General features: G+C 31.8%; 2 protein-coding genes across 2 annotated transcripts in view; one reads left to right on the top strand and one right to left on the bottom strand.

Annotated features, from left to right (window-relative positions):
• The window catches only part of LOC114326354 (platelet-activating factor acetylhydrolase), a 31,350-nt gene extending 26,520 nt beyond the window's left edge, over positions 1-4,830 (bottom strand). Inside the window, exons 1-2 of the mRNA XM_050646173.1 lie at positions 4,419-4,830; positions 838-938 (exon numbers count right to left, since the gene is read on the bottom strand). Of these exons, the coding sequence (XP_050502130.1) occupies positions 838-938; positions 4,419-4,464 (147 nt within the window). The 5' untranslated portion in view covers positions 4,465-4,830. The remainder of the gene's footprint in view (positions 1-837; positions 939-4,418) is intronic.
• Positions 4,263-26,115, top strand: part of LOC114326361 (thymidine kinase 2, mitochondrial) — a 56,229-nt gene continuing 34,376 nt past the window's right edge. The window contains exons 1-2 of the mRNA XM_028274702.2: positions 4,263-4,430; positions 24,245-24,491. Coding sequence (XP_028130503.1) covers positions 4,363-4,430; positions 24,245-24,491 — 315 coding nt within the window. The 5' untranslated portion in view covers positions 4,263-4,362. The remainder of the gene's footprint in view (positions 4,431-24,244; positions 24,492-26,115) is intronic.

Here is a 26,115-nt window from a genome sequence, read left to right as displayed (position 1 = left end):
TTACCTAGGAGTAGAGATCACTAGTGACAGGAATATAAGAACAGAGACCACAACACAAGCGACAAAAGCGGCAAGAGTAAGTGGTTGCCTCCGAGAAACCATATGGAGAAACAAATATCTGACCATGGAAAGCAAAATAAAAGTATAGAAGACAACAGTAAGACCTATTCTAACATATGCAGCGGAGACAAGGACCGATACAAGAAAGACGAAACAACAAATCAACAATATCGAAATGAAAGTATTAAGATCAATAGCGGGCATATCATTAAGAGACAGACAAAGCAACAGAAGTATACGAGAACGTTGCAAAATTCAAAATATTAAGAGGTGGATAAAAACAAGAAAGAAAAACTGGAACGAACATGTAAATCGAATGGAACCAGATAGATTAGCGAACATCTGTAAAAACAACAAGCCGTATAGCAGAAGACCCGTTGGAAGGCCGCCGAAAAGGTGGAAAGACAATGTACAGTCAACAACAACTGAAACAGAATAAGAGGCAGACAAACAGGAGTAATCCTAGTCGCGCGAAGAAGAATTAGAAGAAGAATTATCAAATATCCAATCGATTTAATAAAATCTGGGGTGATTTAAAGAAGCCAGAAAAATAATAAAAATCAAAAATTGAACTATTTCTCGGTGCAGAATGGATAAAACTACACGAGCGCCATCTATCCTAGTTGGCATAAAATTCTAAACATGGGCAGGTATCTATTCTTTCTGACATCGAGATCGATTTTGTGTCCATTCTATGGCTAACTAATAGTGAGCGACAATGTTTCTAATTTTTAAAAACAATATTTTTAATAGTAAATTCAGCGTAGATATACTTACTTCTGCGATTTTTGGACTACTAGTTGGGTAGTATAATCGTAAAAATAGTCCATTTTTCCCATATCCAACCATAACATCTGAGCATCCTGGAGTATAAGGCCCTGAAATATTAATGTTTGACTATGAACATTAAAAATTTGTAATACGTCAAGTAACAATAATTTTTGGAAAATAGATACGTTTTATTACACTGTTGCACCCATCGTATCCATCCATTGTATCCATAAAAGAAAATAACGTTTGTGCATAAACATAAAATATGTGTATCAGTCTGTATAATGATATGCATCATATTACTGGAGATTACTAAGAGAAATACTATTCCAAGGTTAGTTTATAAACTCGGTATTTGCATTACCAATTTACTGAATACAGTCAAACCCGCTTATTAGAATACCTCTTAAAGGAATATCCCGGTTTAAGGAATAAAAATTTGAGGTCCCGAAACGTTTCTACTAGCGACCAATGATCGGTTATTACAAGTTGAGTCCGCGAGTCTTTACCCGTGCGTCATTAATAGGGCTTTTCATTCACAGTCATTTGTTTCGAGCTTCTGTCATATGTTGTATAATCCGTGTATATTAATATTATACACAGATTATACAACATATGACAGAAGCTCGAAACAAATGACAATCGATGAAAAGCCCTATACCTGGCGAGATAAAACACATACTTTTTATCTAGCATCATTCTCTTCCATGCATGAAACTCATGACAAACCAGCTGCCGTTTGTTATTAAGTAACAACACATGTTATTTTTATGAACCATCTAGACCAGTGCATTGAAAAGAGATAGGTACAAAAAAAGACGATTCGGTATGTTTTCATATTTTAAGCACAATTTGTTTGACGTTTCTGATTTGTTTAATTTTGTGGCTGTCAGTCAGTTGAACTTTTTGCGGTTTTTGTCGAATTTTTGCGTTTTGAAGTTTCTTTATATTAGACAAACAGTTGTTTTCACAACTAATTTTATATTGGGCATTGAAATTTTAAGGTAAATAATTATATTTAGGCAATTAATATTTAAAACATACAAAGCTAACGTCATTCACACAGTAAAGAAATGACTGTGTTTAGATTTCCGTCAAAGTGAATAAAATAATAAAAATAAAATATGTTATTGGATTTTTTTATAAATTGTTTATTTATTTATTAATCAATAATAATAAAAGAATTTATTAAGCTACTTCAAATGTAGCTGTAATTCTGCGCAAAAATTTTGAAGCAAAACTTAAATTTGACATTCTATATATTTGATAACGTCAAATTTTATAATAAAACCCGTAATCGGAACAGTAGCCACTTTCTGTCAGTTGTTGTTGCGTGAAATAGATTTCCGACTTATTTCGTATGCTTTAAGTGATGACGCACGGGTAAAGACTCGCGGACTCAACTGTAGAATATCGCGGTTGTAGGAATAGTTTTGATTAGCAGGAAGGCGAAGGCCAATCCAATAAGCGGGTTCGACTGTACATGCAAAGGCTATTAGCCTTATTATCTTAACAATGTACGAATACAATAGAATATTGTTATTTGTTTCCTTAAGGAAATTGATTTTCACTCAATAAAGTTAAAGAAAGCTGAGCAAAAATTAAAGCAAATATTTTGGACTTCGCTAAGTTAGTTCTTGGAGAAAGAATCTATAAAAAGATATAAACTGATCCGAGGGCGAAAACAGTCCATAGTTCTACACAAAAGTGAAGGAAAATATAAACAAAAGAAAAAAGCTTATTCGAAATATATAATAACTAAGGCACAACAAGCATATCTAAGCTAAGACAATTACAATATAATAAGAGACGAATCACATGACCTTGTAAGGTGAATCAATGAAACTTATTCAAAAAAAATGGAATGATTCTTATGGTCTAAAAAAGGTAATTATATAGTACTATATAAAGACGGAGTGAAGGAACTGATAGACCTGAAACACGTAGACAAATCTCACCTGCAGCTTTTGGAAGCTACAAGTTAAGTGTTTCAGTTGAAACATAAGAGAAAATGTTCGTGCCCGAGGAGTATACAGCAGGAGACAGTTACGGGTGCTCGAGTTATCCAGACAGCACAAGATTGATCGCATAAATTGGTGTCATCCACGGCAAAAGTGGAACATTGAGAATTGACAAAATGTGATATTTTCAGACGAAACCCGGATTTGTCTAAAATCAGATGACCGACGAATTCATGAAGACAAGCAAGAACGAAAACTGTCAGATCTGTTCACGGATATAAAGGAGGAAGTGTCATGTTCTGAGGAGGCATTGTGATTGGGAAAAAACCTCCTTTAATTTTCATTCAAGCACTTTTACAGCTCGCAGATTTGTTGATTTGGTTCTAGAACCTGTAGTTAGACTCTGGAGAGGTGCAATGGGAAAATTATTATTTTCGTGCATGATATTGTACCTCCACATGCCTGGAGACTCTGGAGAGTGACTACAGACTTCCTTGAAGCAGAAGATATCACTGTTCTGTAGTGGCCTGCTTGCTGACCCGAACTTAACTTAACAAAAACGTTTGTGGAATATGGTTAAAAGCTAAATCAGAGCTCACCGGTATAATCCACAAAAAACTGCACTGCTATTGTTTGTTTTTTAACCAAGAGGAGTGATTCAAATTTACCGCGCCGTAATGCTTGTTTCTAATTGGTCCAACCGCAGGCAAGTTTACTCCACTGTTATTAAATTTTGACACTAATGACATTTATGAAATTTTGGCACTTCTGTCATTTTATAGGTCGGCGATTTTTTTGTGTTTTCTGCATTATTCCTTTAATTTTTAGATTTTTAGTCTACTTTTATAATAATATAAAACAATTGTTTTTAGAACTCTTTAGCGATGTGTTAGTACAATATAATATATATGGATTATCATCGAAAGCCGATATGATCAACAAAAAAAGAAGATAATTTGGTGACTTCTCTAGTAACTTTCTTGGGTGTGAATCTGTCTTTTTAGTTTACTTCTCTTGGTTAAAAAATCAACTATAGTACAATCTGCTCTTGGAGAATGGAACAACCTACCAGAAAAAATGTTGACAATTTGATTTTAAGGCAAATTTATTTTGACTATTAAAAAACATAAGTAATTTAAAAAACAATTTAAACATTATTCGTTTTCACTTGAAATTCAATTTTAAACAAATTGTTTCAATTTGTTTTTTCAAGACTTTATTTTTTTTTATTTAATTTTTATGTATTGATGATTAAATTGCTTTAAAATAAAAATATTGTTTGACTTCATAATATGTAGGCTTTTTTTAAATCCCTTGAAATAATAAGAAATATCCATATCACTGGAAATAAATATCAGATGATTCCATATAAATTTGGTTGTGTGTACATTCAATTACAAATAAAAATTAGCCAGTAAGCCTTTTTGGTAGAGGCTACTGTCACTGTCAAAAGTTAACCCTTCTGTTGAGAGAGAGAAGAGCAGCTGTCATGTTTGTGTTGCTAACTTCATTGTGGTAGTGTATTTTTTAATAAAGTGGAACAAGAAAAAGTGAAATTTCAATTCAATTCATGGTTAGAAAAGTGCATTATTTTAAGAAGTTACCATTACTTTTGAAGAGACTTACCGCTGGCTGTAGGTAAGAGTTTTGAAGTGTTGTTGGACCAAAACATTTTGAATAACTTAACTTTTAATATTACATGAGTTCACTGTTTGGCGCGAAAACTGTTCTCTTCAGTAACTTATTTCTAATAAAGCTGTTTTTGACTTTGAACTACCTTCCCTTGTTCGACTGTTTGTATGATAATGAGGTCACAAATGCTAATAATCACGTTTTCTGATTTTGGATTGAATAATTTAAAATTAAAATCAAGGAAGCGATCTATTTTCTGTAGTATTGAAAATAGTTACAAACTTACAAAACCAGTTTTATGTAACTGAAAGATGGTAAATACGCGTGGATAACTAATGCACTTTGATCTTTATTTATTTAATACTTTGTGATCATATTTTTGCTATTATTGATATTACTATTGCACTATATTTTACATATTACCAAAAAAAAACACTATCAGATTCAGATAAAACGTCACTCTGATGCTGTTTCACAACAATCAATAGTGTGCAGTACCGTATTTAAAGATTAACATAATATTGTGATGAGATGAAATATGAAAGTTTCAAAATCAGAGATGTATAATCGAGTAATTAAATTTGTCCCCTTTATTATTACACAATTCATATATTTTCTAAGTTTCACTTAATAATGTTTGATTTTGAATCTATCAGAATGTTAAGGGGATAGGTACGTATTTTCGGCTGCAATGCTATTCAAATGGGGATTCATTTTTTTCGAATCCTGAGAAAACTAATAAATATTTTTGAAAAATTTAAATGCAGAATGAAAGATTACGTTATTGCTGAAGGCCGAAAGTCCCTGAAAATTTCTATAATGTTTATTTTAATAAGTTACAGGGGTGAAAAACTAAGAGAAAATGTAGTGTGATTTTTAATTTCAAATATCTCCTTCAAAAGAAACTTTTTTATTTATTCTAAGGGACTTTCGGCCCTCGATAATAATTTAGTCCTTCATTCTGCATTTAAATTTTTTAAAAACATTTATTAAGTAGTTTCTTGAGGATTCGAAAAAAATGGATGTGGTCTGTGGTGATATTTTCCAAATCGAACATTCGCTATCTTTGTCATACAACGCACTGAGTCAAATAGAATATGATGACAAGAGAGTAGAGAGTTATTGCCACCGGCAAATAAAGGATCCTTTATTACAGGATACTTTAATAAAGGACAAATACAGGACGGGTCTAAAAGAGTGGTATTGCAAACGCAGTTAAAGAATCTTTTATTTTGACAAATGACATGAAATATTTTTGTAAATATAAAAATAACCTATAAAATTCCATTTGTCGATATAAATTAAAATAAGATAATTGAAGAGTAAAACGTTAAATTTAATTATTTTGTCATTTAAAGATGTTTAGAGAACAACATAATATATCCCATAATACTCATCGTTCAATAAAATGGAAGTGCAATAAATTGGAAATACTATTTTAGGAGTTTTTAAATACTTTTGCATTATGGGTATATGTAATGGGGAATTTCTGGAGAATATATTATTAGGGAATAGTGGATATCCATTCCTCAACTACAACTACCGAATGACACCATTTCAGAATTTTCAGACAGAAGTTGTGTTTTTATAATCCATCACAAATCCCTTCAAGAATTGTTATTGAAAGAACATTTGGTATTGTGAAGAGATTTCCCATTTTACCATATGTAATGAGATGCAAGTTACCTTTTATTCAAAGAATAATATCAGTTTGTTCAGTTTTACATATTGCAGTAGTACATAATAGAGAAAACGTTGAAATACTGGCAAATGAGTGTGCTGTTGATATTGATATAGAAGCTGTGGCAGTACATTTTCAACCAGAAGCTAATCTAATGCCACTAAATTGTGTGTGTGTTTGTTTAAAATTATTGTTCGACATTTAAAGCTAGCGCTTAAACTAATTTTATTTTTATTGGACTGCAGTTTGTTAATAAATTTATAAATAAATATAAATATTATATTGGTGACTGATTTTAAGTATTTTATGATCATTAGCAGGTTTTAAATAATAAATTTATAAATATATACATACATGCTATTGGCGTTTGATCTTTTATCCATTATGGCCCTCTCTTTCTTTCTTTTCACCTCTGGATAACTAGTTATCAGGAAGTTTATCTGACAGATTAGATACTAATAGATATCTGACAGAGAAAAACTTCCCGTTAACTAGTTATCCGGAGCTGAAAAGACAGATACTAAGGATACTGTTATATAAACTTCCCAATAATTAGTTATCTGAAAATGAAAAGACCTCTAATCTGTCAGATAAACTTCCCGATATACAAAAAGATAATAGAAGAATTAGGCTTTATGCTGGTTTTTATTAATTTTTTTGGCAATGTTTAAATAAACAAATACTGATGGCATGAAATGGATCACGAACAAGGAGGAATGAAGAAGGAATTGGAGATTGTGTTTACTGTTAAACGCATAAAACTGCAGTATCTGGGACACATATGATAAATCAGCACCGTTACTCCCTGCTGCAGTACATATTGCAAGGTACAGTCAAAGGTAAGCGAAGACCTGGTAGAGGGAGAATATCAATGAAACTGTTTCGAATCGCAGCTAGCAAGGTTACGATTGCTATATGATTTCCAACATTCGAAACGGATAAGAACCAAAAGAAGAAGATGGCATGAAAATGAAAGTGTATTAATACTTTTGATTAAAAACTTTATAGATTCTAATCTATAAAAGATTAAATTTTCAAAAATAAATACTTGAACCTTTGTTTTATTTTGTTAACCTGTTGTTATATATCTGTTGAATAGAACTCTATTTTGAATCTAGAATTTTAACAAATCCCAACTTTCATTAAAATTTATTGATCTTATATCTTCAATCTCTTATATCTTCAATAAATATTTATTTCTATAGAAAAATGTAAAATATATTGAGTTTAATAAATGAGTTACTGATATTTTAAGTCTGATCATTGTAATTAGTAACAATTTAAAATTATTTACATAATATTCCTTTTTACAACTTCTTGTAATAACTCAAGCTTCAATAAAATGTTCTTTTCTATATTCGTTTGGGTCAAAACATAAATAATCTATATCTCAGAATATTACTTAGAGTTGTTTTTAATAAATAAAACCCAACATACAACTTTAATGATGAAAGTTTAATCAAATATCAATCTCACAATACATAAATTATCAATCCAAAGAAGCGACAAGATAAATTCAAAATACAAGTGAAGTTAGACCTTTCTTCACATTTTTGACACGTTATGTCAAAATAAAGGAACTTTTATTAAAATAAAGGTGTCCTCTAATTTTCCTTAAATACAGGCGGCCTGTATTTTATTAAAAGACGCAATACTGCGCATGCTTATATGTCAAAATAAAGGATCTTTTATTACAGGTCGACTTAAAAGACGTTGGCAATAACTCTCTAGTGACAGTTTTAAATATTTTAAATATTTGACATGGTACCGGGAATATTTTGAGTTGTTGGTTATATAATATTTATAATGTATTTGATAAATAATTGATTTAAGACATGAACTTAATAAAAAGTTATTTATTGTTTGTTATTTATGGAAGATCCAAGCAGAGAATACATCAGGATTATATTCTGTGATCCAAGTATTTTGTTGTTAAAGATGTTCAAAATAATTGTAAGCGTTCCATAGTAACAATATATTATTAAAAAATCACTTTAACGGTACATTCCATGTCAAATCACTCAGGCAAAAAATTTTGGATCTCCGATTTGTCTGAAAATTGGTATATAGCTTCTGCGGGACGTAAAAATAAGATATTTAAGGTCAAAAAATCTTCTTCTTTTTTTCTCAAAATGTTATTTTATGCGATTTTACAGTGATTTGGTGTTTATTTAAACAAATTTGCATTTTCTGTCGTAAAGTATCGATGAAAAACATAATATTTTTAATAGAAAGGACTCAAAAATGTCATTATATGGCATTATAACAAGTTATTTTGAATCAAAACAAGTTTTTGATCAAATTTTATAGTGTAAAAAACGTTAAAATACCGTTTTTTGCATTTTCCTCCATTCCCAAAATACATTATCATCGATTTGGCTGAAAATTTGCCCACAGATAGCCAAAAGATAGGACTTTAAGTGGTTAGAAGGATTTGAATTATATTACAATACCAAAAAAGTTACATGCAGTAATATCAGACTCAAAAGTATATATTAGTCCAGTCGGGATAGCATTTGACCTTGAATGCCGAGCTGCCCAAAATTTTATTTTTCTGATCTTTAGGGGAGTCAATAGTAGCCTAAATTTAAAATCACGAATGAATTCCTCCGTTACGTTAGCAGCCATCTTGATTTTAAAGGAGAATCTGTTTTGCTCAATATCTCCGCCATTTTTAAATTTTCGACAAAAATGGTAGGAACTGAAATTGTTCCAAATAAATCGTATTTACAATTATTACAATTTCTTTTTAACAATTTTTGTCGTGAGGTCGATATTTTCGAGTTAATTGTACTTACAGTAGACGCCTATATTTTTGACTATAATATTGCATGTAACTTTTTTGGTATTGTAATATAATTCAAATCCTTCTCACCACTTAAAGTCCTATGTTTTGTCTATATGTGGGCAAATTTTCAGCCAAATCGATTATGATGTATTTTGGGAATGGAGGAAAATGTAAAAAACGGTATTTTAACGTTTTCTACACTATAAAATTTGATCAAAAGCTTGTTTTGAATCAAAGTAACTTGTTATAATGCCATATAATGACATTTTTGAGTCCCTTCTTTTAAAATATTATGTTTTCCATTGATACTTTACGATCGAAAATGCAAATTTGTATAAATAAACACCAAATCACTGTAAAATCGCATAAAATAACATTTTGAGAAAAAAAGAAGAAGAAAATTTTTTGACCTTAAATATCTTATTTTTATGTCCCGTAGAAGCTATATACCAATTTTCAGACAAATCGGAGGTCCAAAATTTTTTTTGCTCCAAAATTGAGTGATTTGAAATGGAATGGCCCTAACACTTTTCCTCTTTTCTCGATTGAGTATTAGTTTTTGTTGTACATATAAATTATTACCATCACTGGATACATAGTTAGTGAAAAAATTATCACATTTATTAACTGAATTAATAATTTGCAATTATACAAATAAGTTATCCAAGAACATTCAAAAGCCATCTCTTTAAAGTTAATGATGATATTGTCAAGTAGAATGACATTCTAGTAATGTTTACATATCCATACCAGTGTGAATTTTACTACACATAATGTGCCGTGTAAAGACAGAAAAAGTAGGGATAGCCGTAAAATATTTGCGAATTATGTACCGATGGCCTTAAATAAAAGATGTATTTTTATGTAATTTGGTAATATATTTTTAAAGGATTGTATCAAACCATTTTTATCTAATCTAAAGGTAGCTTTAAACAAGTAAACAAAAGAAATAATCATTGTAAAAAAACAAAATAAGTAAACTCGGAAAAATGAAAGAATAGGGCTTTTCATCGACTGTCATTTGTTTCGAGCTTCTGTCATGTGTCACATAATATTAATATATCTACGCCATACGTCTTTGGTTTGTATCATTGGTATATACCAATAACGTATGATGTAGATATATTAATATTATGTTACACATGACAGAAGCTTGAAACAATTGACTGTGAATGAAAAGCCCTATACCCATGAACAATCACATCAATCACTTATTTTGTATTTGCTGTCTTTTTCTATAAATAACAAACGTTTGTTATAGAAAAAGATAGCAAATACAAAATAAGTGATTGATGTGATCGTTCATGGGTATTCTTTAATTTTTCCGACTGTAAATAAGTTAACAGGTTAAATTAAAATTTTAACTTTCTCTCATATCTTATAATTCTTCTGATGTTTTTCTTAGATTTATTATTTTGTAATCATAATCCGTTAGTAACAACTCTGGACTTCAGAGGTAAACTACACTAGTTCGACATGGTGTTGTTTTGACCAAGTTCCTAATTCACTTATTAGTTGGATTATACAAATTGGTTATACAGTGGAACCTCGATTATCCGTCTCTCCATTAACTGTCACCTCTGATAACCGTCAACCCAAAGGGTACATACAGAAGTTGTATTGATTACTTAAGCAAAAATTTTAATGTAAAAAAAATAAAAAGAAGTTAATTTGATTTGTGATGAGGACACAAACGGCTATCCATTGCTGACAGATAAAGAAATCATTGAAATGGCAACAAAGGTGGACCAAACAGATTCAGAAGCTGACACAGACTTGGAATTTGACTGTAGCTATGTTGATGAACCTATTAATTATTGTAACTGACAAAGATTTGCGTAAATAATCTAGAGAAGCTGCATCGCATATGCAATAATTTATCGAGTGGTATTCTCAACAAGAAGAAGCCAATAAAGTAGATTGCATGATCTGATGCCAATTAAGACATTCAGCCGTCGCAAAATGTGAAGCAACAGTAAAACAAAGATTTCAGAATATTTTAAATTGATTTGATTGTATGAACACAAATCCCTCTTATATTGTCAAACGAACCATACAAATGATTCTGTGTTGTACTATGAATTTTTAATATTTGAAGTTATATTTCTTTAGGCATGAGGGTATATTTTTATTTTACTGAGCGCATGCGCACACCGACAGTATGGTATAAACGTTATACGGGATCTGATTGGGTGTTAAAATCATCTGTCAATAATTGTTCAATATGGAGATTTTGGATAAACAAATTAATGTTGTGTATATTAGTTTTTATTGTTGTGATGGCAGAGAAAAAAGCAAGTTTATAATATTGTAGTGACTTTTTAAATAGTTTTTAAAAGCGGCAGGTACGTAATAACTGTAAATGTTTCACTATCCTAATAAAAAATTTCATTCGTACCTACCTATTTGGAAAATTTAGAAAGAACCTACCAAAAGAGTATGTAATGCTTTGCTTTACATAATTTGATTACCATCAAAATTTCTATCAATATTCACCTAATATATTGTTTTCTTACTCTGTTTTGTTGTATTTTAATATTTCTTTTAATTCTAAATAATTTCAATTCAAAATCAAAATAATTTGGTTAAATTCAGAACCGTCAAAAGTTTAATCCGTTTAGTTAGTTGATCTTCACACATGATGACACATGGTCTCTGTGGGTAAAAGTTTAAGGTGAATGAATTTCAATACTAACTTCGCTGATAAGCAGGTTCGAACCCCAATGGAAACTTTTATTTTTTTATACAGTTTATGATTGTATATGTATATTAAAATACGTATTTAGTTAAAATTTTTTCCTACATTGTTCAGAAATCATTTGTGGCATTTTTCAATGTGTTTGTTTGTGTATGTTTATTCTTTTATTATTTTAATTTTTGGCACTGTTTTAATAAAAAATTTTGAGAAGTAGTAAGTATTAAAATTAGTCTAATATTTAAATAAAATATAAATAAACTGTTTAAAGTATATTAATTTCGTTGAAATCATATAATAGAAGTATAACTTATTACGTGCGTACAAAGTACACACACATTCTTTTTTTTTTAATTTTCTGTTAATCGTCTTTTCGATTATCAGTCATACCATTGGTCCAGTGCCCTGACGGATAATCGAGGTTCTACAGTATATTATCATTAAAATATGGTCATATTGTCTTTCAACCAATTATGGGATATACCTATCAGATTTTTATTAACATTCTAAATGTTTTAAACTTTGTTGCAAACACATGCTAAACACACGAGGTACTTCTTTTAACCTGCTCTCATTCACTGTATCCTTGAACTTTTAAAATGCTGATTATTGTGCTCTTAATAATTATTTTGGGCTTGCACATCAGGATAGTAACCCAAAGGTTATTAGCGACATTCTTGTAACCTAATAAATTGTCCGGAACAAATTTTTTATCGAGTAGTGATTTCAAGTTATTTGGAAAATTGTAAGAATGTCTTAGAATTACATATTTAGGACAGTGTATAAGAAGTGCTGTATACTGTCCACTACATTGCAAGTTTCACACATTGAAGATTTGCTATTTGAGAAGAGATAGGTGTGTGTGTGTGTTCACAAAGAGGGGATGGCATTAGATAAACTTTTTGCCACAGATATTTGAAAGTTGAAGATTGAAGATGTCATATTAAATTTTTATTTTAGAATCTTTAAGAAATTGTATGATAATATCATTAATAGTTTTGGTATTGAAGCTTAGTAGATGTGAAATATTCAGCGGTAAACTTACATTCCGCTCCTGAAGTCTAGCAATTAGTGCTTTCGTATGGTTTTTATTAAGTTCACAATTAAAGATTATATGATTTAAATCTGCAGTAGAGTAGTTATCACATGAACAGAGAGAGTTGATACGCATTCCTATTTTAGCTAAATGTGCAGGAAAATTTCCATGGTTTAATCTTAAGCGACTTAGGGATGTGGAATAAAACCGAGTAACGTGATAATCAAATATATGTGGGATATTTTGCGGAAGTTGTGGGTATATGTAAGTGTATGGATTCCTCGAAGTTTGTACAAACTTAAGCCAAATAGTTTCCCATTTCTTTCTTAATTTTTTATGCAATTCTGGAATGTAATCGCTGGAGATTGTTAAATCTACTATTTCATTTAAAGTTGCCGAATTCTTTGCCATTTCATCCACTATCTCATTTTCTTTGATTCCAGCATGTCCTTTTACCCAGATAAAGACCAAGTCACTACTATTATTTTTAAATCGAGCGATTGTCTTTCTAATATGGCATAACAACTCATTGTTGTGTTTTTTGGTTATTGGTTGTGATATTGCCTCAAGAGCAGATAAAGAATCTGATAGTATAACCGTGTCTCCAAAGTTCTGTTCAACCGCGTAAGTTAGGGCTCTTTCAATAGCATAAAGTTCGGCAGTGAAGATAGATGTACATTTAGGCAGTCTAAAAGAATTACCACTTTTTATATTAGAAACATAATAAGCGCTACCTACACTATTACATGTTTTTGAACCATCTGTATAGATGTATTTATAATTAGAAAATTCAGATAAGATTAATTTTATAATTTTATTGTTTTGGCATGGTAAGTTTCTATATGTAGGTTTTATGATCTTTGGAAAGATTGCGATTTCCTCAATAGAAAGGTTATATATGGGTAATATTTGTTTAGTGTTAATGCTAAAGTTGTTAGTTTCTAGATAAGCATCTGTAAGAGGGGGAGAAGTTTTAATTCTCCAATAAGAATTTGTTAAGTTATATTCAGTGAGACTGTTAATTTTACTTAATAATTTATGTGAATCTAAAGTCCTGGTCTTTAATAGAAACTTATTAGACAAGAATTCTCTTCTAAGGTTTAGAGGAGGTTCCTGCACTTCTGCTAGAATTGCAGCACATGGCGTTGACTTAAACGCACTAATACATATACGTATTGCCTTATACTGAATATGATCGATTTTTGATAAATTAGATTTTGACGATGAACCATATAAAAAGCATCCATAATCAATGATTGACCGAATATACGATTTATAGAACATTAATGCTATCTTTGGGTCGGCACCCCATCTAGCTTTACATATGCAACGAAGCATGTTTAAACCTTTCTCGCATTTGTTGATAATGTGATTCACATGCAGTGTCCAGGTTAGTTTTTTGTCCAAAACCACGCCCAGATACTTATGGTGAGAGGATACATTAATATCAACATTACTTAAATTTATACTGGCAGGGGAACTTAACCTATGTCTAGTGAAAAAGGTGATGCTAGATTTTTCAGGGGATAACGTGAAATTAAAAGCCATAGACCATCTTTTTACACATTGCATTATCAGTTCCAAATCGCATAAACACTCATTATATGATTTACGGCTGCTGTATATACAGAAATCGTCTGCATACTGAATAATTTTAATTGTATTATTTGTTTCATTTAACATGTCATGCAATTCTGCAGTATAGATATTAAAAAGTACTGGACTTAGGACTGAACCTTGCGGAATTCCGACTGATAATAATCGAGGGCCGTAAATGTGATTTTCTGAATCTCGAATGAAAACTTCTCTGTCCCTATACAAATATGTGATTCTTTGTGCGAATTTATAATTTAGACCGTATTTTATGAGCTGAACAGTTAAAATATCAATATCCAGAGTATCATAAGCCCCTTTAATATCTAAAAACAAGCATGCCGTTATAAGATTAACGGAAAGTGCATTCTGAATGTCGGAAACTAATTGAGCTAATGCTTCAGAGGTGCCTTTGCCTCTGCGATATCCAAACTGATTAATAGGTAATAAACAATTACTTTCAAAATGCAATTCAATTCTTAATTTGATAATTCTCTCAAATGTTTTTGTAATGCATGATATTAATGAAATTGGTCTGTAAGAGTTAGGTAGACTTAAATTTTTGTTGGGTTTAGCAAGTAAGCAAATTACAGTTTTTTTTAAACTTTGGTCATATAATCCTTGCAACCACCAACTATTAAAAATATTTAAAAGAATTCCTTTAGCAATTTCAGGCAAGTATTCAATCATTTTATATGTAATGCTATCAAATCCCGGTGCTGTACTTTTAGATTGTTTGATTGCTAATCGTAATTCCTCCAAACTGATAGGCATATAAAATGATTCATTGCATGCTACATTACTATTGAATTTACTGAAGTCGATTTTATTTGATGCAAATTTGGGAATAAAAAACTCAAAAAAATCGTCCACCATATCAGCTGATATACTGCCCGATCCCGTTGAGTCTTTGTTTGATATTTTTTTTATAAATTGCCAAATTTTAGTAGGGTGCGTGTTTTTATTAATATTGCTTATGAAAGATATCCAGCTATCTCGAGCTTTTTTAGAAAATAGTAATTTAGTTTGACTAGCTACATTTTGATATTGACAATAGTTTGTATAGTTTGAGACACGTTTATACTGGTTCAGGGCTTCTTTTCTGCGACGAAACATATCATAGCATTCGGTATCCCACCATATTGGACGTTGAGTTACTTGTTGTCTTGCTCTTTTTAGGGGAATAGTTGCGGATGCTGCATCTGAGACCTTTTCCATAAAAATAGAGAAGCTTAGTAGATTGGAGTTTAGATTTTGGTTTGTCCTAATTAACGAATTTTCCAGTATAGTGGAGTATGCAGACCAATCAGCTAATTTATCATTCCATTTAGATGCTGGATTTTTATTTATTATAACTCTATCCCTAATAATTTCAAATTTGATTAAGCAATGATCTGAACCTAACGCATCTGGTACGACATCCCATACACAACAATCACTAGCCAAACCAGCAGAGCAAAATGTAATGTCTACCGCCGAAGGTAGCTCTTCTGGACGAGAAATTCTAGTTGGTTTACCATTATTGAGAACAACATAGTTATTGTCATCTAAGGCTTCTACTAATTGATTACCACAAGCTTTATTAATATGAGATCCCCAAAGTGTATGATGGCTGTTAAAATCGCCACAGAAGATAACAGGAGAATTAAATTGCCGAAAGATATTTGACCAATCTGATTTAGAAACATTTAATTTAGGTGGTTTATACACCGATACTAGTATGATATTTAAGGACGGAAATTTAACTGCGCAAAGTTCTAAATCTTTTTTATATGCAAAAGTAATAGAAAATTTATAAATTTAATGTCTTGGCGAACTGCAATGGCAACACCGCCAAAGCCATTTGCACGATCCTGTCGGATAATCTTATACCCTTTTAGTTTAAAAGAATGGTTTGGTTTTTTGAAGGTTTCTGATAAAGCTATAATATCTACAGGATTATCGTGTAAAAAATTTAATAAACTTGGATGGTTTTTAGAGAAAGAACGAATATTCCATTGGATAACTTTAATGTTTTTACTATTGGGTGTACTTATCTTATTAGTGGATTGAATCATCAGAACAAGATTCAATATCGATTTCTGGAATTAGATTTGAAGGACTTAATATAGAGGAGATCATATTTCTAATATTTTCTTCTAAATTGTAATTTGTTTCGGATGAATCTGAATTAACTACTTGTTTAACTACGGTTATTATCTGACTTGTTAGTTTTTCCTTATATTGGATAAAGTCATCTCTGTGAGGATTTGGTATGATGGGATTATGTGAAGATTTTGTTTTTTTTGATTGAAAAGGGGAAAAAGTAGGCAGAGACGGAGAAATAGGTGGAGACTCCGGAGCAGATGGCTTACGTTTTTTCACTTGTCTTTTGGGTGAAGTATTTCGAACAATGGGTTTACGTAGCAAAAAGCTAGAATTTGGAGTTTGGGACGTACTGGGGAGTGGCAGAGAGGGAAAATTAGTGGAATTATTAAGAACTGAAAATCTATTATTTGTAGAAATCTTGGCATAAGATGGATTATCATGCAATCTTTCAGCTTCTTTAAATGTAATATTTTCCCTGGCCATGAGTTGTTTGATATTTTTTTGTTTCTTATATACTGGACAATCTCTGGATGTAGAGCAGTGTTCATTATTTTGGCAATAAATGCAGAATTTTTCGCAAGAAGAGTCTGACGTATGATTTAGGCTAGAACAGTTTCGACAGTGAGAAGATTTGGTTTTACATTGCTTGGCAGAATGCCCATATCGCAAGCAATTAAAACATTGAACAACGGGGAATATATATGGTTCTACAGAGAAATTGCATAAATTAATTGTTATATTTTGAGGAAGTTCATTTCCTACAAATTGAACAATAACCATTTGTCTGTTTACATATGAAATATTACCGTCTTTATCTGTTACCTTTCGTTTCATGCGTTGGACTTGAACCACCTCTTTATGAGATATTATGGCATTTTTTAAATATTCCTCAGAAAAGTATGTATCAATATTCCTCAACACACCCTTCTTGTGTGTAAAAAATTTGGGTATATACGCTACTAAGTTATTATTAGACATAATTTTATTATTAACTAGATAATTAGCTTTTTCATAAGACTTAAAAATAACTTTAACGCGATTAAGACCAATCGATTTGATATCAAGAACATCGGATTTTATATAATTGTCAGTCAACAAAACGTGACCAATCCGGATTGGGAAAATTCTTCCCAAATGCTTATCAGTACTCTCAATATATACAAAATATGGACCTTTATCCTCAGTTCTATATCTATTATTTAAATCTATAAAATTATTTACATACCTATCCTCCTCTGCGTCCTTATTTTCGGGTGGCGAAGTGCCACCCGAGGTCTCATCCATTATATATTTTTTTAATCACTAACCTAACCTACCTATTATAAACAATAAAGAAAATTAACAAAAGGAACACTAATTAACACAATAACACACAATACACCGAGAACTGCTCGTTTGTATCGTTAAAATCAAACTATTAAAATGCGGAGAATAAAAATTCGTGTCCACACTTTGACAATTATTTGACGTATGAGAAGAGATAGGTGCGACTATACCTACAGTGTCCAAGTTCTAGACTTAATAATTTGAGATCTTCTATTTCTGGCAGTGGACTTCCATGGAAAGATGTCACTTTTGATGATTCTTAGTTTAGAACTGGAATCATTCCACTCCCGATTCCACACTCTTAACACCTTATTTTGAAACAAACTTTTAAATCACTAAGTATTTATTACAAATTTTGTTCCCATTAAAAAATTTGTTTCTTCTAGCTTCCCTCCCTATCTCAAATATGTCTTATTGAAAAGAAGGCTCATATGAACATCAAAAATTGTCATTCCCAAAACCACTACATTGTTGAAGTTATACTTCTTTAGAATAGAATAGAATAGAAATATGCTTTATTGCCACTGAAAATTTTTACAATTTTATGGACAAAGCTTACATACAGTCAAAAGAAAAACATAATATAAATAACAAATAACAACTACAATTTACTAAAATTAGATAAATCGTCAACAATGTACAGTATAAGATATAAAAGCCAAGACAAAAACAATTTATTGCAAAACATATATAAATTGCAAATTGAACATACAACAAATAAAATAAAATAGGTACAACATAAGGAACTGACAAGTTTATGCTACTGCGCATGGAACCCAATTTTCTTAGTTATTCATTAAGAAATTCTTCTATTGAATAATATGGTCTTTTGGATAGATAGGCTTTTGTCATTTTTCGGAACTTAGGGAAAGATGTTGCAGATTTAAGTTGTAACGGAAGATGATTGTACAGTTTCTTTGCGGAATATAATATAGATTTCTTTACTAACTCAGTGGATGGAATCGGTAAATAAATATCAAAGATTGAATTTCTGGTGGAGTAAAGATGATTGGGCCTTGATGGAAAGACATGAAGGTGTTTACGAATTAAACAAACCGTTTCTAGAATATATAAAGATGGAAGTGTTAAAATTTCGTGATCTCTGAAGTAACTTCTGCAATGTGTAGATCTTCTGAGGCCAAACAAATATCTTATTGCTCTTTTTTGCAATCTAAAAATGACATCAAATTGAGCAGCTGTACTAGAACCCCAAAAAGGAAGACCATATCGAAGATGAGACTCGAACAACGAAAAATATGTTATTTTAGAAGATGCTAAATTGAGTTCCCTTGAGACAGATCGTATTGCATAGCAAGCTGAGGCGAGTTTCTTACTTAACGAATCGATATGAAGGGACCATTTGAGGTTGCTGTCTAAAAAAATACCAAGAAATTTTACAGAATCAACGGTACTGATCTGGCTGTTATGAAGTGGCAAAGGTTGAAGAGCTCCTTTATAGGATAATGCTACTGTTTTATTTACGTTAAAAGAGAGTAAATTAGAGTCAGACCAGGTCTTTATCGTCAGTAGATCCGAAGTTATAGTTTCATGAAGAGATGCAATAGTTGAGTTGCTCCAAGTGATACTGGTATCATCAGCAAAAAGAAAAATTTTCCCATTGATTTAGACGCGATTGAGAGTAAAATTTCATAATTCTGCGCGCATGCGCACACAGACAGTATGTACTTAGTTGCAATGAATTGTTCAGAATTAAAAAACGGCTCCGAACTCTGGAGAGGAAACAGATAAGAGGTAGAGCATTGGACTAGAGATCGAGAGGTCGCGGGTTCAAATCCCGGACGATTCACGTTTTTTTTTAATTTTTGGTAGTTTTAATAAAAAAAATTTGAAAGTGGTAGGTAAGAAAGTTAGTTTAATATTTAAATAAAATGCAAATATAAACAGTTAAGTATAACTTCTTACGTGCGTACAAAGTACACACACATTCTTTTTTTTTTTTCTAATTTATGGTATCAGTTTAAAAACTTGACTAGAGAGTGTTATAAAGCTTATGTTACTGGTTTGGACCAAAATATTAGTTATGATGCCAAAAAATTCTGGAATATCGTTAATTCACTTATAAAAGGCTATGATATTCCCAATAATTTGCTCGTAGATAATAAGTGCTGGGATACTGGATCATGAGTAGCTAACCTTTTTGCATATTATTCTTCTGTTGACACTGATGAAATCCTGAAAAGTTCCTGTTATCCTACTAAATCCTCATTTAGTTGCTGTTAAAATTCACATTGATAATATAACTCTTGCAGAGGTATTCAAAGTTTAAAGCATACCGTGGGCTACAGCCTTGATAAGATAGAAAATCCACAAGGAAAAGAAAAATTTTCCCTGTAGTTGGCTATATACCATCAATCACAAAAATTGGAAAAAATCCTTTGTAAAGGTATAAATTTTTTATTAAAATTCCCTTTAAGGGCTACATCACAACAAAATGTTTTCGATTTTATAAAAAATCATCATCAGTGTTAGACCTAAAAGTAAGTATAACTCAATTTGCATTCCATGTGCTGGGAAATTCAATACCTTACCTAAGGGCATTATCCTTGTTGCCATGTATCCATCCTAAGGCATTTTATTTAAGTATGGACCTTTAACCGCTTAACGCACACATTTATTTGCAAAAATACGTCAAAAAATTACCTATTTATTTTATTACAGTAAAATAAACTACGAACAAGACTATTGTCACTAGATATAATCTAAAGTAAAAAAAACGCATATTTTTTTAGAAAAATATCAAATACCCTCATGCGCTCACCCGAGTTAACTCGGTCGTAACTTTTACATACAAAATACTAAAAGTAAGAGAAGAAAATCGCAATTATTCAAGTATAATAATGTTAAATATTGCTAACAGTGTGATACACTCTAAAACAAGGGGTTACACACAGAGGTACGTCACAGTCAGGGCAGAACGTGACGTCAGCAAAATAGAATTCTACTTTCCCATAGGTATGGCCGCCCATGCAAGTGGGGATACCGTTATTTAGCGCTAGAGGAGTTAAAACACGTAGGCGCCTTATATATCGTACAAATATTTTAAACATGAGTTAACTCGGTTAAGCGAAAATAGAAACGTAGTTTAAAACCGAGTTAACTCGGGTAAGCACGTTAAGCGGTTAATGCATCCATATTATATTTAAAGAGTTTTTACCCGAATATTTATTTGGTGTCTCAGCTGGCATCCAATCTCTAAGTATAACCAACTTGCTTTAATCTTAGTCAAAATTTAAATATCAACTTTACATTCATTAAAACGGTCATACCTACTTACTTTTAGGTCTAACACTGATGATGATTTTTTATAAAATCGAAAACGTTTTGTTATGATGTAGCCCTTAAAGGTATTTTTAATAAAAATTTTATACCTTTTACAAGGGATTTTTTCCAATTTTTTTGATAAGAATAGCTTCTCGTTTTGTCATAAAATGTGTTTATACTTTCAGTAATCCCATTTGCATGTTGTTTTTAGATTTGCTATGGAATTTTTCTTGTAAGTGGAATTTTTTGAAGTGGAAATAAATTATAAATTTCTATGGTTTATGTTTATAGTACAGCATGCAAAAGGAAGATGCCTTTGCACACTTGCTCTTATGAAGATATTCTTATGTGAAAGTTGGTCTTTAACCTACCTTCACATAACTCGTCTATTTTTTATGTGTCCTAAAATTGTTATCTTTGCGATTTCATCCTTGAATTATAAATAAGGTCAGTTGGGGTAAGAGCGTATTTAGGGTAAGTGCGACCACACAGGACAATAGAGCGATATTAACAGTTAGGGTCGGCAACACTGTGACAACATGTTCACCACTTTTTAAGCCAGGGTAATATGGCAACGGCCCATTAACCGAGCAGTCAGCTGTCAGAATTGTAACCTCACATAGTCGTTTCAACTTGCAGATCAAGTAGGTGAGTAATTTTTTAAAAATCGATATTACTTAAACTTATTGTTATTCTTCTACTTTTATGGTATAAGTAATATAAAAACCTAATAAACTAATGGGAAATTGTTTTATTTGCCGTATAAAAGCTGTTATTTTTTAGTTATCGATGTGGACGCACTTACCCCGAAAAATGTGTGGAAGGTTTAAGTGCGTGCACGTGCGTAACGCACTTACCCCCTTTCTTGGTTTCAATATCATGTTCAGATTTTTCTGATTTTCAGAAACATGCCATTGAGAATGATGCCATGATGCCATTCAGAAAGCGTTAAAAGTAAGCAATTGTCTCTAAGAAAAGCAAGTTCCCTTTATAAAATACCAAAGACGACAATTCTGGACCATGTCACAGGGCGTAGGGTCACCAAGAGCAAACGTTTGGGGAGAGACTTGGATATTCCTTATGAAGACGAACAAAAAATTACAGAGGCCATTAAGTTAATGGAAAAGGGCGGATTTGGTTTGTACAGATCAGAGGTGCTTGAAAAAGTTGGACAATATGTGATAAAAAACAAATTGAAAACAAGATTTAAAGACGGCGTCCCTGGCCCTGATTGGTTTATAGGCTTCCGAAAAAGACACCGACTCTCAATAAAAAACCCCAAGCTGTAGAAATGGCAAGAAAAAAATGTGTAGATCCATTTATAATATACGACTATTTTGATCTGCTAAAGCGTACAATTATTGAGCTTGGTCTGGAAAATAAGCCAGATCAGATATGGAACCTAGATGAAACGACTTTTTGTGTAGACCCCAAAAAAAACAAAATTTTTGGTGCCATTGGAACTGCTGCAACCAGAACAATCAGCACTCCAGGAAGAGAAAACACGACAGTTTTGATGACTTAAAGTGCAGCTGGGTCAAAAGGAACACCCCTTATTATTTTTAAAGGCTTTCATATTTACGACGAGTGGACTGCTCCAGAGGAAGATCCCCAAAATCCTGAAGTTTTTAATGCTGCAACAAAGAAAGGTTGGATGGAATCTCAGGTAAAGAAAGGTTGGATGGAATCTCAGGTTTCTCAGAACTATTTCAGCAAAGCTTTAATTTCTGACTTTAAAGATAAGCGCCCTATACTTTTAATCTATGATGGCCAGGCAACACACATCAGTATAAGTTTGATTGAAGAAGCTATGTAGGAACGAGTGACAATTTTAAAGCTTCCACCTCACTCCAGTCACTTCAACCTCTAGATATAGCCGTGTTTAAGTCGATTAAGGACAGATGGGATGCAAAGCTAGTCCAATGGCAACGTGGACACCCAGGAAAGAAAATATTAAAAAAAACCTTCTCGGTGCTAACCAAAACAAAATGGAAAGAGACGGACCCCGTAAAAATTCAACACGGAGTTAGGAAAGCCGGTATCTACCCCTTTAATGATCAAGTTATAGCCTCCGACAAGTTTGATCCTTCGGCATACAAAAGATGGCAAAATAGTCAAACAGAAACAATGCATGTAACAGCTGATGAAGATCCGAATAGAGAACCAGAGATTTTAAAGACTGGTCCATCCGGTACATCAGCTAATAGCAACATCTCCGATACTAATGAAGTCACAATTGAAGTCGTGGAAAGTCCATCAAAGAAAAAGAAACCGTACAAAAGGGGCCAAAACAAAGGAAAGGTACAAAGAAGAATAACAATGAAGCAGCAGGTAATTCCAGGTTAAAGGAAATTTTGGACAGCGACGAAGACGATGAAGAAACAGTCGAATATGCAGAAGAGGATGAAGATACGTTGGAAGATATACGTGAACAAATGACTGAAGAGAACGAGGAGTTAGATGAAATGACGAGCAGCTTGTGTGAATTATCTGTTGACAATTGGGTATTAGTTCAATTTCCAGGAAAGAAAAATATTAAATATTATGTAGGGAAAATAATAGACATTAAAGATAAAGAGGTAGAGATAAAGTTTTCTAGAAAAAGTGCATTTTTCATGAAAAAATCAATATTTAAATTTCCTGATGACGTTTCTATTGTGTTTGAAACGGACATTGTTAAGCTCTTGCCGGATCCCGAAATCGGAAGGCGAGGAGAAATATCATTTTAAATATCGTTTAGCGGCTATAACGTGGAATACCTTTTAAAAAAAATTTTTTGTTTAGAATTTATCACCATGTGTACTTTCTACGTAAATAAACATAAAAATACTATTTATTTTACAATTTAACGATAAATCAAAGATATTTTGTTTTTTGCGTTTTAAGTTCTTCCTCTGTTTAAAGTTTACGAGCTTGTAACTTTTTTTTAAATAAAAATACTTTGAGTTTCAAAAAAACTTCTTATTAACAAAGATTCAAGTAAAACGCTCTCCCCCAGATTAAGTATATATGCCGTATATAAAAATATATCTCCAAATTCGCTCTTACCTCAATTGAGCGGGGTAAGTGCGACCACTTGCCTTAAAAAAATAATATAATTTTCTCTTAAACCGATATATAAAAAAAATTAAGAACTCAAGGTGTAGTCAATGCGTGTATCTTTCATGGGAAAAAATTGTATTGATCGCCGGAAATTTTTAGGGCACCTTCGAATGCTTTATATTTTAACTATGTTAATTTTGTATCGCACTTACCCCAACTGACCTTACCTTTATTCAAAACACTTTTACAACTACAGTTTACAAAATTTTAACAATATTATTTATTTCAGTTTGAATTTAAGCAAGATGGAGGGTGTCATAACAACTATAAGTGGTCAGAAGAGACCAGCTGCAAGCATAGATGCCTCACCTAACAAAAAGACAACTTTTGTTGGGATTTCGCCCATGAGAGAATTGACAAATGTCAAAACACCTGTAGATAGACCTTTTAGAGTGTCTGTAGAAGGTAATATTGGAGCAGGAAAGTCCACACTAATCAAATATTTTCAGAATATGCCTGGGATTGAAACATATTTGGTAAGTCGATAACATAAAAACTTATAAAAAACAAACCATTACAGTTATCACATATTATAGAATTTAACCATAGAAATTGATATTGCATACCTAATAATTAAAATCCAACTATCGTTAATAATTAAATAATAATTCTCATTTTTGTTTGGAGAAAACGAATTTTGAAGCAAACTTGGAGAAAGCAAGTTTTGAAACAAACTCGTTAGGAGAAAGCAGGTTATGAAACATTTTCTTTTTAGAGATGGAATTTTACAACTTTTGTTTTTTGCCATTTTAATAGAATAAAAGTAATTAGCTTGATAGTGGTACAACATATCTTATTGGTTCCACTGACAGCATAGTTCTTGGAAGATCATGCCTATAATCTTCTTTTAATCTTTTTTCTTCTTAGTTTTTGCCCATTCATTTTGCATCAGTGTTTTTTTCCTTGCCTTTTTTTAAGGACCTACAGGAGTCACATGAACATCTATTACGAATAGAAGAAAAATATTTCTGTAATACTACTTATTTTAAAAGAAAAAAAAATTGCAAATAATAAGTATTAAAAGTTGATAGCTGATATAAGTAGTAAACAAACACCGACGTTGTATCAGACAATTAGAGTGATTAAATCTGTGTGAGTCTCCATGGAGTCTCCTCCACTCACTTTACAAGTCACCTATTGGTCGGTTGGAAAAAGATGGGTTTCACACAGAACTGTCAAGGCGGGTTTGATTCAAAAACCTTTTAACATTGAATTTATATTGGATAAAGCTAATTTTGAGTTAAAATAGTTCTGAATTCGTTTAGGGTCCATATCTTACATAGTATTTCATTACTACACAATGTGTTATATTAATTATAATAAATTATAATTACCTATATCATAATTATACCGGTTCTACTTCCAATTACATTGGGTGCAAACCTAGGACTTACAGAAGTTTAATTGCAATTGCTTGTTTACATGTAATTAATTTTTTAACACGCACTACGATTTGAAGCAAATCACTTTTATAAAGGATAATAAGAAGGACACAGTGTGTTCCAGTTTTTTTATTTACATACATTACATTAAGTAGAATAACTCTTTATCTTTTAAATAATTTATTACTAATTGATGGATTCGACCGTTACTTGATGGAAATTCATTTTATCTCACAATAAAACACTGAAAACTTTTGTTTTCTATACTTCCTCTTCTTCTTAAGGTGCCGAGACCGCTTGTCGTTCGTTGGCTCTCATGTTGCGCAGCATATTAACAATCATTGTCTTATTTACAGCCGCACGAAATAGTTCAGAGCTAGTTTTCCCAAACCATTGGCGTAGGTTTTTAAGCCAAGAAGTTGTACGGCGGCCCACACTTCTTTTTCCCATTATTTTACCTTGCATGACAAGGTGAAGTATGTCATATTTTTCTGGGTGACGCGTTATATGACCAAAGTATTCCAATTTGCGCCTTTTAACCGTGTTCACTACTTCGCAACTTTTATTCAAACGTTGCAAAACCCTTTCGTTTGTGACTCTTTCTACCCAACTGATCTTCAGAATACGGCGGTAGACCCAAATTTCAAATGCTTCTAGGTTTTTTAAAAGCGATTCTGTCAGTGTCCATGCTTCAACCCCGTAAAGTAGTACTGGGAAT

Source organism: Diabrotica virgifera, chromosome 3 (assembly GCF_917563875.1).
Source record: "Diabrotica virgifera virgifera chromosome 3, PGI_DIABVI_V3a".
In the NCBI taxonomy this organism is placed as follows: domain Eukaryota; kingdom Metazoa; phylum Arthropoda; class Insecta; order Coleoptera; family Chrysomelidae; genus Diabrotica; species Diabrotica virgifera.
Note: the sequence above shows the minus strand (reverse complement) of the source record. Positions and strands in the feature narration are given on the sequence as shown.